At 40.7% G+C, this 14007-nt stretch overlaps 1 protein-coding gene across 6 annotated transcripts in view; it reads right to left on the bottom strand.

Moving 5' to 3' along the window:
- The window catches only part of ARHGEF6 (Rac/Cdc42 guanine nucleotide exchange factor 6), a 118387-nt gene that overhangs the window by 80675 nt on the left and 23705 nt on the right, over positions 1-14007 (bottom strand). For 5 of the 6 annotated variants that reach the window (XM_054471904.1, XM_063660754.1, XM_063660757.1 and 2 more), the window contains 2 exons: positions 3453-3537; positions 1187-1311 (listed from right to left, as the gene is read on the bottom strand). In XM_054471904.1, coding sequence (XP_054327879.1) covers positions 1187-1311; positions 3453-3537 — 210 coding nt within the window. Of the gene's footprint in view, positions 1-1186; positions 1312-3452; positions 3538-3666; positions 3739-14007 lie in introns of those variants that run through there. The other variant, XM_063660756.1, reaches the window with a different exon arrangement.

Below are 14007 nucleotides of genomic sequence, written 5' to 3' on the forward strand. Positions count from 1 at the left end.
AACAGTCCACATAATTATATAACCAAGATGTACTAACCTACCCTCCATAAAATCTGCCTCCCATCTCCTAATTACTAAGGATATCTTAATTTGGCTAAGACTTATTTATATGCAAAGATCAAATAACCCATAGTTGCCTAAGTCAGGAATTCTTTTTTCCATTTTTTTATTTTTATAGATTTAGGGGGTACAACTGCAGTTTTATTACATGGATATATTAAGTCAGGAATTCTTAATCTGTCATGTATAAACTGGACTTCCTTTTTGAGGGTCACAGACCCCTTAGAGAATCTGATAAGCACAACATATCTTTGTCTAAATAAGTTCATACACATGGGCTTTTGTATACAATTTGAGAGGGTACCAGGGGTGTAGAGCCAGTGTTCATCAGCCTTTTTTTTTTCTTTTTTCTTTTCTTTTATTTTATTATTATTATACTTTAAGTTTTAGGGTACATGTGCACAATGTGCAGGTTAGTTACATATGTATACATGTGCCATGCTGCTGTGCTGCTTTCAAAGGGATCTGTGATCCAAAAAAGTTAAGAACCACATGCTCAAGTGCTTTGGAAGTAATAGGTCATAATGTCTTACTGCAAGTGGGTGGCTTTTGACAGGAAATAAAGGTTTCACCCAAAGAGCAGAAGACGAGGCATTTCCTCCCAAATAAAAGCTCCCAATAAGATCAAGTGAAAAGGCAACTGGGAGATCCCAATATAGAAGCTCATCATAGACTGAAATTTAAAATCAAGCCTTCCTCATTAGGAATGGAAAGAGAAAAATAAAAATGGCAATAACAATGGGGATACTAATCAATATTTATTGATTGCCTACTATGTGTCAGGCACTATTTAGTTCTAATAAAACAAGGGATAGGGAAATTAACAGCAAACTGCCATCAGAAAGTAGCCATAATGACTTTCATTTGCATAGCATTCTCAGTTAAGTGACTTGCCTAATTCTCGTAAGGGACAGAGCTGGAGCTTCAATCCGGATTTTTGCCCCACCACATGCCTTTGATTTGCTCCTTCGGGCCAGCCTGAATTGGTGCTCGGTTTATAATTAGTTTTCTCAGTGATGCCCAAAACAAACCGGATGGCTGTCTCACCACATATGGAGATGCAACTAGGATATCAATCTAATTTTATGGATTTTAAAACAGACGGAGAACTGGGGACTATACTTACCACTGTCTTTGACTGCCTTTGCAGCCCTGAAACTGTACTAGAAACTGCTCCCTGTGGGTTTGTCTGAGAAGTATTAGCAGCACTAAGAGAAGAGGAACGTCCACATGGTCTTTCTGATAGCTGATCTGTGAAAAGAGGAAAAGGCATGTTAAAGGAACCACTCAGGTCAGAAAAACATCTACCACATAACATCATCTTTCTCAGGATACTATCAGAGGCATCCTGGCTGTAATTCTAACTGTTATCATTATGAACATGCCAAGTGTATTTCAATCCCCCTTCCCTTTTTGGTGGCCAACTTCCTGTTCTTAACCTTACTGGCCATCGTGCTCCAGTAGAATGAAAAACAGCGACAGAACCACATTTTCTCTTAACCATTTCCCTACAACTCTTCCCTCCTGAACCAGTTGCAACAGTATGCCCTGTTATCCAAGGCAGAACTATATTGGGTACCAAACAGCTGTTTGTGGCTCTTATTACTTTGAAATATTTCAAATTTCTTTCTTTGTTTTTGGCCCATAACTCAGTGGCTCATTTCTTACTCACACGTAACAATATGATGTAAAATCTCCCTGATGTGTGTGGGGCAGGGTGGAGAATGAGAGTGAAAGAGATGTGTTGGGAAAGATGCAATCTTGATACTAGAATAATTTTTTTAACAATCAGATTCAAGAGTCTTCTCTTCCTTGAAACTTTGTGAAATTCGACCAGGCCAGAGCTGAGCTGGATGTTTTCAGTTTGTTGAGAGTATACAAAAGAGAGGAGCTGGCTTCTTGACAAATTTAAATAAGGGTTCTTTTCCTCTCCATTTATTTTTAAAAGATATAAACTGCAAAAGTCTAAAGCCCAAACATTCCCTAGGCGACAAGCTCAGTATCCAAGTAATTTCCTTGATGCTGTGGGTTTTAACTTTCACCTCCTTGTATTTTATAAATATCTGTGGCAAGGGAAGAGACTGTAAAACTTGCTAGGAGAGTTTGGCAAAGGAACGTATAATTTGTGTGGCATAATGTTAGAATTACACGATCCTCCCTGACTAGAACTGGATAGTTGTCATGTGTGTTAAATATAGTTACTTGAATTAGCTGTACTTTCAGCTATACGCCTTGCAATAGCTCAAAAGCATTTTTTTTCCAAATAGCAAAAGAACAACTTTGGAGAAGTATTTTTACATGTATTGCTATTATATACAGCTCTTTTGACAAAAACTATAATTACTCGATAGCTTCCTAGATGCTCTAACCTATTTGGCACTTGATTATATTGTCTGTTCTTGTCCTCTAATTGTTTCACGTGGGTAAGTTGAGTCTCCTTAAATAGACAGTAATTTTCTCAAAGGCAAGGACCATAGCTTTGACATTTTTTGTAGCACCTGGCGATGCCGGGCACACAGCCTCTTGACTCTCCAACAGTTTGAGCAGCAAGCCTCGTGCTTGGGCATAATGGCTCTGTAGTCATTTAGATGTGGGTCTGAATCCCAACTCAGCGACTAACTTTCTAGTTGGGCAACTGTTGGCCTGACTTTCCTTATCTGTAATATGGACCTAATAATAATAATACCTACCCCCAGTGTTGTTTCAAGGATTGGATGAGATCACCTGTGGCTCTTATGACAGCCTAGATCCAGGGCAAGAGCTCAAAGCATTTTAAGTATGATTATTACTATCTAGCTGTTGGTGAAATATACCAGGGAAGGAGTGAAGTTACATTCTAAGTGTATCATCATTTTCTTCACATTTACTAGCATTTATATTTAATACTTCTAGTGTGGTAGGTGTTAAACATTTAAATAAAAGATATTATTTTCACTCCCTATGACCCTAAGATTTCATTTTTGGTGCAAGGCTACTGAGGGGTTCCTTTACATGGACAAAGGCATACGTAAAACAATGAGAAAAATATGTCTCTAGGGCAGAAAGGGAAGTGACGGCTGTATTTTGTAAACTCTATGAAAAAGGGAACTGGTCTTTCCTTTTTCTTTTCTGTTTTGTTATACTCAGTTGGCTATTCAGAGCTTTGAATGGAATAGTTTCTTGGTTCTTATCATTATATTAAGGGCATTAGAATAACATCTATGATAGGTATGTTTTAAATCCTAAGCCATGAAAAATTCAAGCATTTGACATTTGTTGGGGTGTATTTGGGGGAGCAAGGGGAAAATCTGCATCAAGAGAACAATCCTGGCCAGAGTTGGCTCCTAGGGTAGTCACAAACACATGGATTCAAAAATGTCACCCAGAACATATAAATCACAAGCCCGGCTTACCTTCTGTTGCTTTGTTGACAGCTAAAAGAGTACTCAGTACCTTGGAGAAATTGACCCCTGAATAAAGGTCATCAGGATCAAATACCTATGAGAAAGGAAAATTGAAACCATAAGACGCTACAAGTATTCAACTCAACAAACAAAACTATCAAAAGGCCACTTCCTCCAGCTCTCTGGGGGAAAAAAAAAAAAGTGTAGAAGCCAAGACACAAACCTCTGTATACCTTTGGGAGAAATGAGAGCAGCAGCTGAGCCTCCTAATGACATGTGGCAGGCCATCAGTGAGTCAGAGCAAAGCAGTAATGGGAAATGAGAGCCAAGCTGAGAAGGCAGCGCCCACCAGGAAATGAACAGCGCATACTCAGACCCACTCTTCTGGCCTGAATGTATCAATAGTTTCAGCCCAGTTACAGGAAGCTCATATGCATGGGTTACAATTAATGCCCATCACCTACACAGTGTCCTCGACAGTCCACAAATAAGGAGGTGGAGCCTTTTTGACATGCCTGCATCTGTACAGTTTATTAGCTGTGCCTAGTTGAGTCACTGTCAGAAGTGCCTTTTTCTCTGCTCTCCTTCCTCCCCACTGCCACCCGCTGCATCCCAACTGCCTAGGATCCCAATTCCATGTTGCCCAAACTTTCTGCCCAGGTCTGCCTTTTGCTCCCAGCTTCAGTTCTGTTTCTGCTGTTTGACCTTGCCCCTCTCAGCTCATCATGAATTCAAGTATTTGCCTGCCTGGGCCTATGGGCTCTTCCTGGCTTTAGATGACTTTCCCAAATATGACCTCTGGCCTGTCTGATACTACTCAACTCTTGGCAAAAAACACATTAAGTAAATACATTTCACTTTACCAGTCAACTGTCAATCTGATATGCTATTGTCCCCAGTGAAGATACCAATCAGATGTTGTTTTCAATACAATTTACCTGTTACCTTTGAAATGTAGCCAGTGTGTTAAAATATATTGAGTCTCAAATATGTATATTTGAAATTAGAAGTGTTCTCATGCACAGGTACAATCTATTAATTTGCCAGCCAACAATGTAAGTATGCATATCTGAAAGTAACCAGATGCCCACCTTCTGGATGGAAATGCCCCTTCTAAAAACATTGTGTTCCAGGATGTCTAGAAGTCTCTTAAAGAAAACAGATTGCATCATTTTTTCCCCAAATGTGGTGATGGAAATAAAATGTACCTTTTCATATGGGACATGATTGGTAATGGGCATAGGATTTTAAAGGGTCTGTCTTCCCATTAGGTAGAGCCATTTGTTCCATTTTTAATCCGCATATTTTCTGGGAACCATATCAAGACAAATTTCTATCTTTTTTGTACATGTTCTTGAAAACCTATAATCTGCTTTTAGAATGAAAATATATAATATCAATTTTTCACGTTTTGGGGGGTCAATAAAGATACATGCAAATGCAAACCTACACAAGTCTGCCTATTCTAGGATTCACTGCTTTATTCATTTAATCAATGAATGTTTTGCATTCAAAGTTAAAATGACCAAAAGGCCCAGTTGCATCTAAAAACGAGACATTAATATATTTCTGGTAAAAGAGTAATGCTAATATTACTAAAGAGTTAAACAACAACACAATCCAAATATATTTCTGAATGCTACAATATAAAATTCAAACTTTTCCAGAAATACATTGACAAGAGTTCTGTTTTAGTTTGTCAAAGCCTGGGTGAACAAGACACAATAGACTAGAGAGAGTGTCTAGTATCTCAGGGGATTTCAGACTTATTGAGTCTCCCTTAGAACTGATCAACTGGGAAAATGTTAATGACATGTATGCCAAAATAGCAGCAAAGCAAAAAAATTTACTTGTTTTTAGCCCATCAGTCCTAATGGGAGTGTGCATGTGTGTGTGCATGTGGATACATGTTTTGGGTGGGTGTGGTAGAGATGAGTAGATCTAAAATAATAAGCAGAAGTTAAATATTACCAGAATAAGGCATGAGAGCAAAAGTTGTGATAAAAAACCTCTCCCTCTGGTTTTAGTTGTTCCTTATCCAGGGTTATTAAATGCCTATACATGGCAACACTGGTATTATTCACTTGTACAAGTACTTGACTGATTTTGAAAATAAATAAACTGATCAGAAAATGAAATGTGCATCAACAAGAGTCATTGCATCTGCTTGAGGGAAGCTTCCTGAACTGTACCCGGTTCTCTTTTGAGAAAGCCCTAATATACTCAAGTTTATCCACGGACACTGTTCTTCTTGCTGCAAGCCTATTCTGAGGCACTAGAAACTACAGAGGAAAGAGTTGGAAGAAGCCTCTGGGAACTGCTAGAGAAAGCAATGCCTAAGCATTATTATTGCAGAGTAGCTGGAGAATCAGATACAACCACAAACACCCTTCACCACACTATACCTTCTAAGTCCTAAATTGAACGATATTGAAAATTCCACCCTAGATCTTTCTTCCATGCACTTCAGAGAGCTCCCCTATGAAAATGGAAATATTATCTGGAGGGATCACAACATTTTCAGCCACTATCAGTTATTTATGTCTTAGTGGAAATGAGCAGTGTGAGACCAAGTTTAGAGATGATGATGTGGAGAAAGACTAAGGGCTCTGGTCCCCAAATAGGAGAAAGCAAAGGAGAATTCCCCAATGTAGAGAGGGTGTGAGAAGAACAAGGAAAGGTAGATTACAGTACAGACCACTTTCCTAGGACTAATCCCACTCATTTATACATCCAAAATGGAGAACCAATTCCCTTTTCTGTCCGCAAAGCACTGGAACTTGTTAAAAAGGTAACATGAATTTGCACATTTATGCTGTATGTAATTTTCCAAAGTCATTTTCAATGAAATTTTTCAAAGTCAAAGTCAAATCATGGCCAAGTCATGATGATACTCATCTTCTAGTACCCTGTGCAAGCCTCACTAGTCTGTTCAGTGTCTCTGGTTTGTGACTGAGTCCCAGATTAGCTGAACTTTCTTTATACCTATTTTTGGTGCACAAAAAGCCAGTTAGTTCCAGTTAGATCCGTGAAGGTCAGATGAACAGCAGGATTCCCTCCCTCCATTCATCTTACCACATTCTTAGACTACTGCTAGATGGTGTCAAGGTATCATTCCTGCAATCAGATGACGCAAGGTTCAAATCTAACAACAATAAAAACATTTACTCTAACCAATAGGACAGACAGGGATTAAACTTTATTAAAGATATTTTAAGTATTTACATATAGCCAACCTAAGTTGCATTCCTACATCAGTAGATGAAATCAAACTTTTTTTGTTTTTTTGAGGCAGAATCTTGCTGTATCCCCCAGGCTGGAGTGCAGTGGCATGATCTCAGCTCACTGCAACCTCCGCCTCCCAGGTTCAAGCAATTCTCCTGCCTCAGCCTCTCGAGTAGCTGGAATTACAGGGACCTGCCACCACACCCAGCTAATTTTTGTTTGTTTGTTTGTTTTTGTTTTTGTTTTCATATTTTTAGTAGAAATGGGGTTTCACCATGTTAGCCAGGCTGGTCTCGAACTCCTGACCTCAAGTGATCCACCTACCTCGGCCTCCTAAAGTGCTGGGATTACAGGCGTGAGCCACCGCGCCCAGCCCAGACATTTAATTTTTAAATGTTTCCCCACAGCTTTTTATTCTAGATATTCCCAATGACAGCAAAACCTATTTGCAAACCACTAAACATCAGGTGTTAATTGTGAATTATTGGGGATCTGCCAGTGTAAACTGCAAGAAGTTAATATTTCTATAGCATTACAAATAGAACCTTTTGGAGTAGTTCTCAGGTTCCACATGTATGCTATTTTATGACACTTTCCCTAAACTGAAAAAAGCCAGGAAGCATATGAGAAGAAACTTTCCCAACTCCCTGTTCTATTCCCTTACTACTGTTTACTGATTTACTGAGCTCCTGCTATGTTCCTGGCAGCACGCTTGGACGTCACATACATATTGCTATGATCTGAATGTCTGTGCCCTTCCCAAATTCATATGTTGAAACCTAATCACCAGTATAATGGTATTTGGAGGTGGGGTCATTTAGAGGTGATTAGATCATGAGGGCATAGATCTCATGAATGGGATTGTTGACTTTATCCAAGAGGCCCCAGAGAGCTACCTTGTCCCTTCCACCATGTAAGGACATAGAGAGAAGGTACTATCTATGAATAGGGAAGCAGGCCCTCACCAGGATACTAAATATGCCTTGATCTTGGATTTCTGGCCTCCAGAACTATGAGAAATACACTTCCATTGTTTATAAGCTACCTGGTTTATGGCTTTTTATTCTGGTGGTCTGAACAGACTAAGATACAAACATATATTTTTATTTGCATTTGATTCTCCCAGCAAGCCCATGATGTCAGTACAATTATTTTCCCCATTCCACGAATGAGTAAACTAAGACTCAGAGTAGTTAAGTCACAGGGCAGGAAAATTATGGAGCCAATAAAGATACACAAGAAAATGCTCTGAGGGGCATTGTAGCCCTGCATGCACACCTTATGTTTCCATGAGACATAGAGAAAAAATGAAAAAGCAATCCGTGAGTCTGTATGCAAAAAGAAATCCTTTGCTTCTGTCAATACAAGTAGCATCTGTATCATCTGCATCGAGTTTGTTATCGCCTCTAAAATGATTAATTCAACTAATTGTAGCAAAGAGAAAATCTTCCATATTACAAGGCTGTCTCCGCAGGGGCCTTGCCTAATTCCTGTGCTGTCCTTCCCATTTCAAGGGTCAGCCTTCACCTAGGAGGCACTTGGCCACATTTGCCAAAAGAGGGGAAAAGCTACACTAAGCTCCTCCTATTTGTTGAACCAGGTCTGCCTCGTGAGCCACGGTCCATATTTGTGAGGTCCTGGTCTGGTAGGGGTCTAGCTCGTGATTACAGAACCAAGCTAAAACATCTGCGCCACGTGCAATGACACCTAGCCTCCTGATTTTCTTGACATCATGCTCTAACCACCTGAGTTAACCAGTCACAGCAGTCTAGCCACATCTTAGTTAAGAAAAGAAGGCATACCCTACCCTGGTTCAGAACTGATCATCTTTAATGTCATGTGGTTTCAGTAACACCCAATCAACTTCTATTTAAAGGTAATTTAAGGTTGGGGGTGATTATAATAGGTTCCATTACTCAAGAGTTAAAAGTCTAATCAACTGAAAAGCAAGTGATTCATTGGGACCACAAGGACATACAGCTTATATTTCAAGCCTGTTTTTTAAAAAAGATTCCAAATATTTAGGAACATTCCAGCTTTTCCTTGTTCTTATTGCTCTTATTGAACAAAATCTTAAATTAACTTAGCTCATCTTGAATCACATTCTCTAATTCTCACAGCTGAGCACACTGCCTCTGTTAACCCCTGAACTTTGGTGGAAATGTCGTTACATAGTGCAACAGAGCAAGCAACTCTGAGCTGCTTAGTCATATTTCACTGGGTGGTACTGCTCCTGGCTCTGTGAACGTGATCTGGGATGTGTGCACATAGCTCCTACTAAAAGCAGTCACAAAGTCAGCAACAAATAATGCTCTTAGCTCAGAAATTGGATTCATTACCCACTGGTATTCCACTTACTAGAATATAGTGGATGGCATTTCTACTCTGCCTGGTTTTAAATAATAGCTGTTCCTATTTGATACGGACCAAACTTAAGGGAGCAAACCTTGCTCTCAACTTTTATTTCCTCCCTTTCTCTCCAAGATCTAATTTGTGCCTGTAGCTGAAACAACATACAGTGTATTGGAAAGAGCACTGATGTGAGAGTCAGAAGACTTTGACTCCAATCTCAGCTTTGTCACTATTGAGAAGTTGTGAGGACCTTAGGAAAGCAACACTACTTTTATGAGGCTCCATTTCCCATCTGGAAAGTGTCTTTGAGCAAAGGAGCTCAGTGAGAGGTCTTGTGGTCCATCATCTAAATAGGGGCTTTTAAAGGCAGCATCTTGGCTGGGTCCCCAAGGCCCAGAATCAGGTCTTCAGTTCTCAAGGCTCTTGAGAATGGACTCACACTAGCCAAGCTCACAAAAGGCCAATGCATAAACCAAAGGGCCAATTTCTTCATTTTTACTAAAAATAAATGAAGCACTAAGAAGATTAAATACTCCCATTTTCTGGCCAGAGCACTCTCTCCCAGTAGAGAAATCTCTCTGGTGAGCTAAATTATAATCAGAAATGTGTGGAGTACTACAGAATCAGAGCAAAGAGAGCCTAGGGTATTGCAGCCTAACATGCTTATAACCTGTTTACAAGCTGATTTTTCAAAATGTCATTTTTAAATGACCTATTTATAAATTCTGGCTTTATCTTGCTGCCACTGCATCGTGGCATTTGGACTGTGATCATGGACAGCTTTAACTCTCTATGTTTTCTTTTTGGCTCTGTGGATTTCTATAAAGTCACTTTACATAACTAATATGGACTCTTAGATTACTCGAACCTCACAGAATCCAGAGCCAGGAAGTTCAGCTCCATGGAGCTCCTATGACAGAAGCCAAGATCTGAGCATGCTCCCTCACTCTTCATTAAGTCACAGATCTCATTCCCTGATGGCTACCTCAGCATCACCATAGGACTCCCATTCTTCCTTGTTAGCACTCCTGTAGGGGAGAACCCCTTTCTCTATAACAGAGATTTATCTTTAGTTGAGTATTAAGTGTTCAGGTAAGAGGGGAATGAATGAGGAACAATATAGGCATCTTAGTGGGGCCAGTCACAGGTTTAAATAAAGGGAGAGCAAAAGAGAACTGATGACTGGGCACAATGGCTCACGCCTGTAATCCCAGCACCTTGGGAGGCCGAGGTAGGTGGATCACTTGAGTCCAGGAGTTCGAGGCCAGACTGGCCAGCATAGTGAAATCCATCTCTTCTAAAAATACAAAAATTAGCCAGGTGTGGTGGTGGGCACCTGTAATCCCAGTTACTCAGGAGGCTCAGGTAGAAGAATGGCTTGAATCTGGGAGGCGGAGGTTGCAGTAAGCTGAGATTGCATCACTGCACTCCAGCCTGGGCAACAGAGCGAAACCCCGCCTCAAAAAAAAAAAAAAAAGAAAAGAAAAGAAAAAAGAAGAAGGAACAACTGGTTTTGAATAATCTCACCAAAAAGAGAGTAGGCATGAAGGAAAGGGAAAAATGAAATATCTCTCGTCAATAGCCCTTGCCAAGCCAAGGACAGGAAGCAGGAGGCCTAGACTCAGCTGCCTCACAGTCAGCCAGCCATTGTGGCTTGGCCGGCTCCCGCCCCTCCTCCGGTGCTCCTGTCACCAGAGCCTTTGCAAAAGCACACTGGTGGCCAGTTTTGCGGGGTGGGGTGGATGGGTGATCTCTCAGCTGCTGGAGCATCTGTGTGCCAGACCTGAGGGTGTCTTCTCCAATGCCCCCACTCCCACCCCTTTAGAAACAGGGACTGACTCCCTAGTGTTCCAAATTGGAATGCGGAACACATTTTCCCAGAAACAGCATCACACCTGCCACTTAGCCTCTGTGAGTTCTATAGTTCAGCCACATTAAGTATTCAACAGGCTGTTGTGGGCCAGCCAGAAAACATAATCACCGTGTTGAGCCTTGTTTCTATGGGAAAATGTTTTCTGTGCCCCTAATAATCACTTAAAAATGAACTTTTGGAAAATAATTTGTTTTTACATTGAAGAATGGCCAGACATGTGTTCCCAAATCAATGTCCAACATCCTTTATGCTTTTTCCTTGTCCCTTCATATAAAAGATGAACAAATGCCCTAGACATTCAGGGTACTATTTATTTTAGAACTCTTAGTGATGAGAGAATCAAGGTAAATATATGAAGTCTGTGAGAATACTCTCAGAAATTTCAGTAGTCAGCAGCTCCTCCCTGCCTATTTAACAATCCAGGCAGTTAGAGAGGACCCTCATCTATGGAGAGAAGGCTCCCTTGGTCCCTGCTTTCCTAGCAGCTACTAAGATTTAGGGTAGGAGCCCCAGAGCCTACCAGAATTTACGGCAGAGACTGGTGGTAAATAGCCCCACACAAAGACTAGGGAGAAACGAGGGCCATGAAACAAAAGAGCCACCGCTAGTCACTTTCAGCGGCAGCCCTTCCAATAGTATCACCTGTTGCTATCCATAATGTCCTCACTGACCTACCTTCATGTTTCTTTTTTCCAAACAGCTACAGCTTTATAGTCTGTAGAGATGTTGTAAATTTAAGCTTTCAGTGGTCTATCAGCCCAATATTCTTTATTCATTATGCAGGCGCTGAGATTAGTCCTGAATTTCCTATTAAAAGGTAGACTCTTTGAAGTCCACATTCCCTCACAGACCTGGCCCCAATATTCAACATATACGAAATACTTGATAAATAACCATTCATTGGTTGATTGACAGGATGCTCTGTCAGAGAGACTTATAAAGGTAAATTATGCCTAGAACGTAAGCCCCATGATGCCAATTTTTTTTTTTTTCAGTTCTGGATCCTCAGTGTCTAGAAGAGTGCCTGTCACACAGTAGGCACTCAATAGATACTTGGTTAATTAATGAGAGTTTAGCTGTTCTCATCAATAGATGATTAATCATACTTGAAGAAAAAGTATTGCAGAAAGTATAATAAACTCAGAAAGAGATATCACTTAGGAAAGAAAAAAAACAATCTCCACGCAAGTTTCCAGGAAACATGTAACATCTAAAATTAGATGTACCTGTACTCATCAGCAAAATTAAGCTCTGTGACCACGAGGTGACCAAAGGTGCTTCAAACTCTATGGTTGTTAATTTTTTAAGTTGTGTGCTAAGTGTGGGCAACATCCACAATTGCTTGCCTGTCCCAGGTAATAGAGGTTCCTCTAAATGCCATCACAAAGCACCATGACCTCATTATTATAGAGAAGAGAAGCTGCAAAGAACTGTGGGATTTTACTGCTTTTTCTGGAATTGGTTATATTTTCAACTGTTTTTGTTGTAAAACTGAATAAATGGCAAACACTACAAGCCACCCTCCCCTGTTCATGCCTATGCTCTAAAACTAGCTCCAACTCACAGCCAGAGCACAATGGGACATGGCAAAGCAACTCACCAGCACCAAGAAGGGGTAACGTGTAATTGGAAAGACTACAATTCACATGCCCAAAATCCTCCTAACACCAGCTAAACTTGGAGGAAAGGATGCTGTGCCAAAGTTATTATTATTTTCTCTCTTTACTTAGAGATTACCTTCAGCCATTCATTTGGCAAAGACTTTTGGCTCTTCCCGTTTATATATCTGTGTGATTCACTTTTTCGAAAGTATGTCATTTTCAGAGACACTCATCAATGCCTAACAGACATAAATTAATTAGTGAATCCTGCTCCAACTTCCTCCAAACAGGATTTGCACTTAGGAAACAATCCAAACACTGTTAGGTGGGCATTCAGGAGCTCAGATCTCACAGACATCAGAAATGATGCTTTTAGTTAGCACTCATGTCTCTCAAAACACAGCAAAGGCATCCAATAAAAAGCCTAATATAACCCAAGATCAAGTCCACCCTCTTCAGACTAGCATTCAAATTACTTCTCAAGGCCAGGCGCAGTGGTTCATGTCTGTAGTCCCAGCACTTTGGGAGGCTGAGGTGGGCTAATCACTTGAGGTCAGGAGTTTAAGGCCAGCCTGGCCAACACGGCCGTCTCTACTAAAAATACAAAAATTAACCGGGTGTGGTGGCACACGCCTGTAATCCCAGCTAGTGGGGAGGCTGAGGCAGGACAATCGCTTGAAACCAGGAGGTGGAGGTTGCAGTGAGTCGAGATCGTGCCACTAGCCTCGGCAATCTAGCCTGTCACACTCTAGCCTGTCGCACTCTAGCCTGGGTGACAGAGCAAGATGCCATCTCAAAAATAGTAATAATAAATAAATTTAAAATAATTTCTTCTCAAGCATCTCTAAGATAGACCTTAGCAGGCCCATCATTTCTCACCGTCATCTCCTTATATGCTCCAGAATCTTCTTTCTTCACTGTGCCTCTCTCTGACATTTATACTTCTCCTTCAGAAAGTTCCCTCAATCATCTGAATGCTAGCTATCCTTCAGGGCCCAATCCAAATCACTCCCTTCCATGGTGTTTTCCCCAAACACTATGCCTCAGTACACAACAGGCTTCCCTATTTCTGAATTCCTCTTGCATTTAGGCTCTAGATTCTGGAACCACTAATTTGGACACCTAACCAAACACTGCTAAATGCTGTTAAATTCCACTCTTTCACACATACATGCTGCCTCTGTCCAACAGGCAGGAGTCCACAGTGCCAGGCATGGTGCTCACTTTACAGACATTGAACAAGTTCTTGCTAAGTGTCAGTTTTCTCTCCCAATCTAAAATTCAAACAGGTATTTCTTCCACCAGAAGCACCTGCCCTTTGGGCATGCCTTTCCCAGAAGGAAAGAGGAGGAAAAGGCAAATTTTTTTAAGTAGAATTTGATAAATCAAGGCTCATATATTTTCCATCACCTGGTAAAAATACTTTTTTTTTTTTTTTTTTTTGAGACGGAGTCTTGCTCTGTCACCCAGGCTGGAGTGCAGCAGCGCCATCTCAGCTCACTGCAAGCTCCGC

The sequence above is a fragment of the Pongo pygmaeus genome, chromosome X (assembly GCF_028885625.2).
Source record: "Pongo pygmaeus isolate AG05252 chromosome X, NHGRI_mPonPyg2-v2.0_pri, whole genome shotgun sequence".
Classification (NCBI taxonomy): domain Eukaryota; kingdom Metazoa; phylum Chordata; class Mammalia; order Primates; family Hominidae; genus Pongo; species Pongo pygmaeus.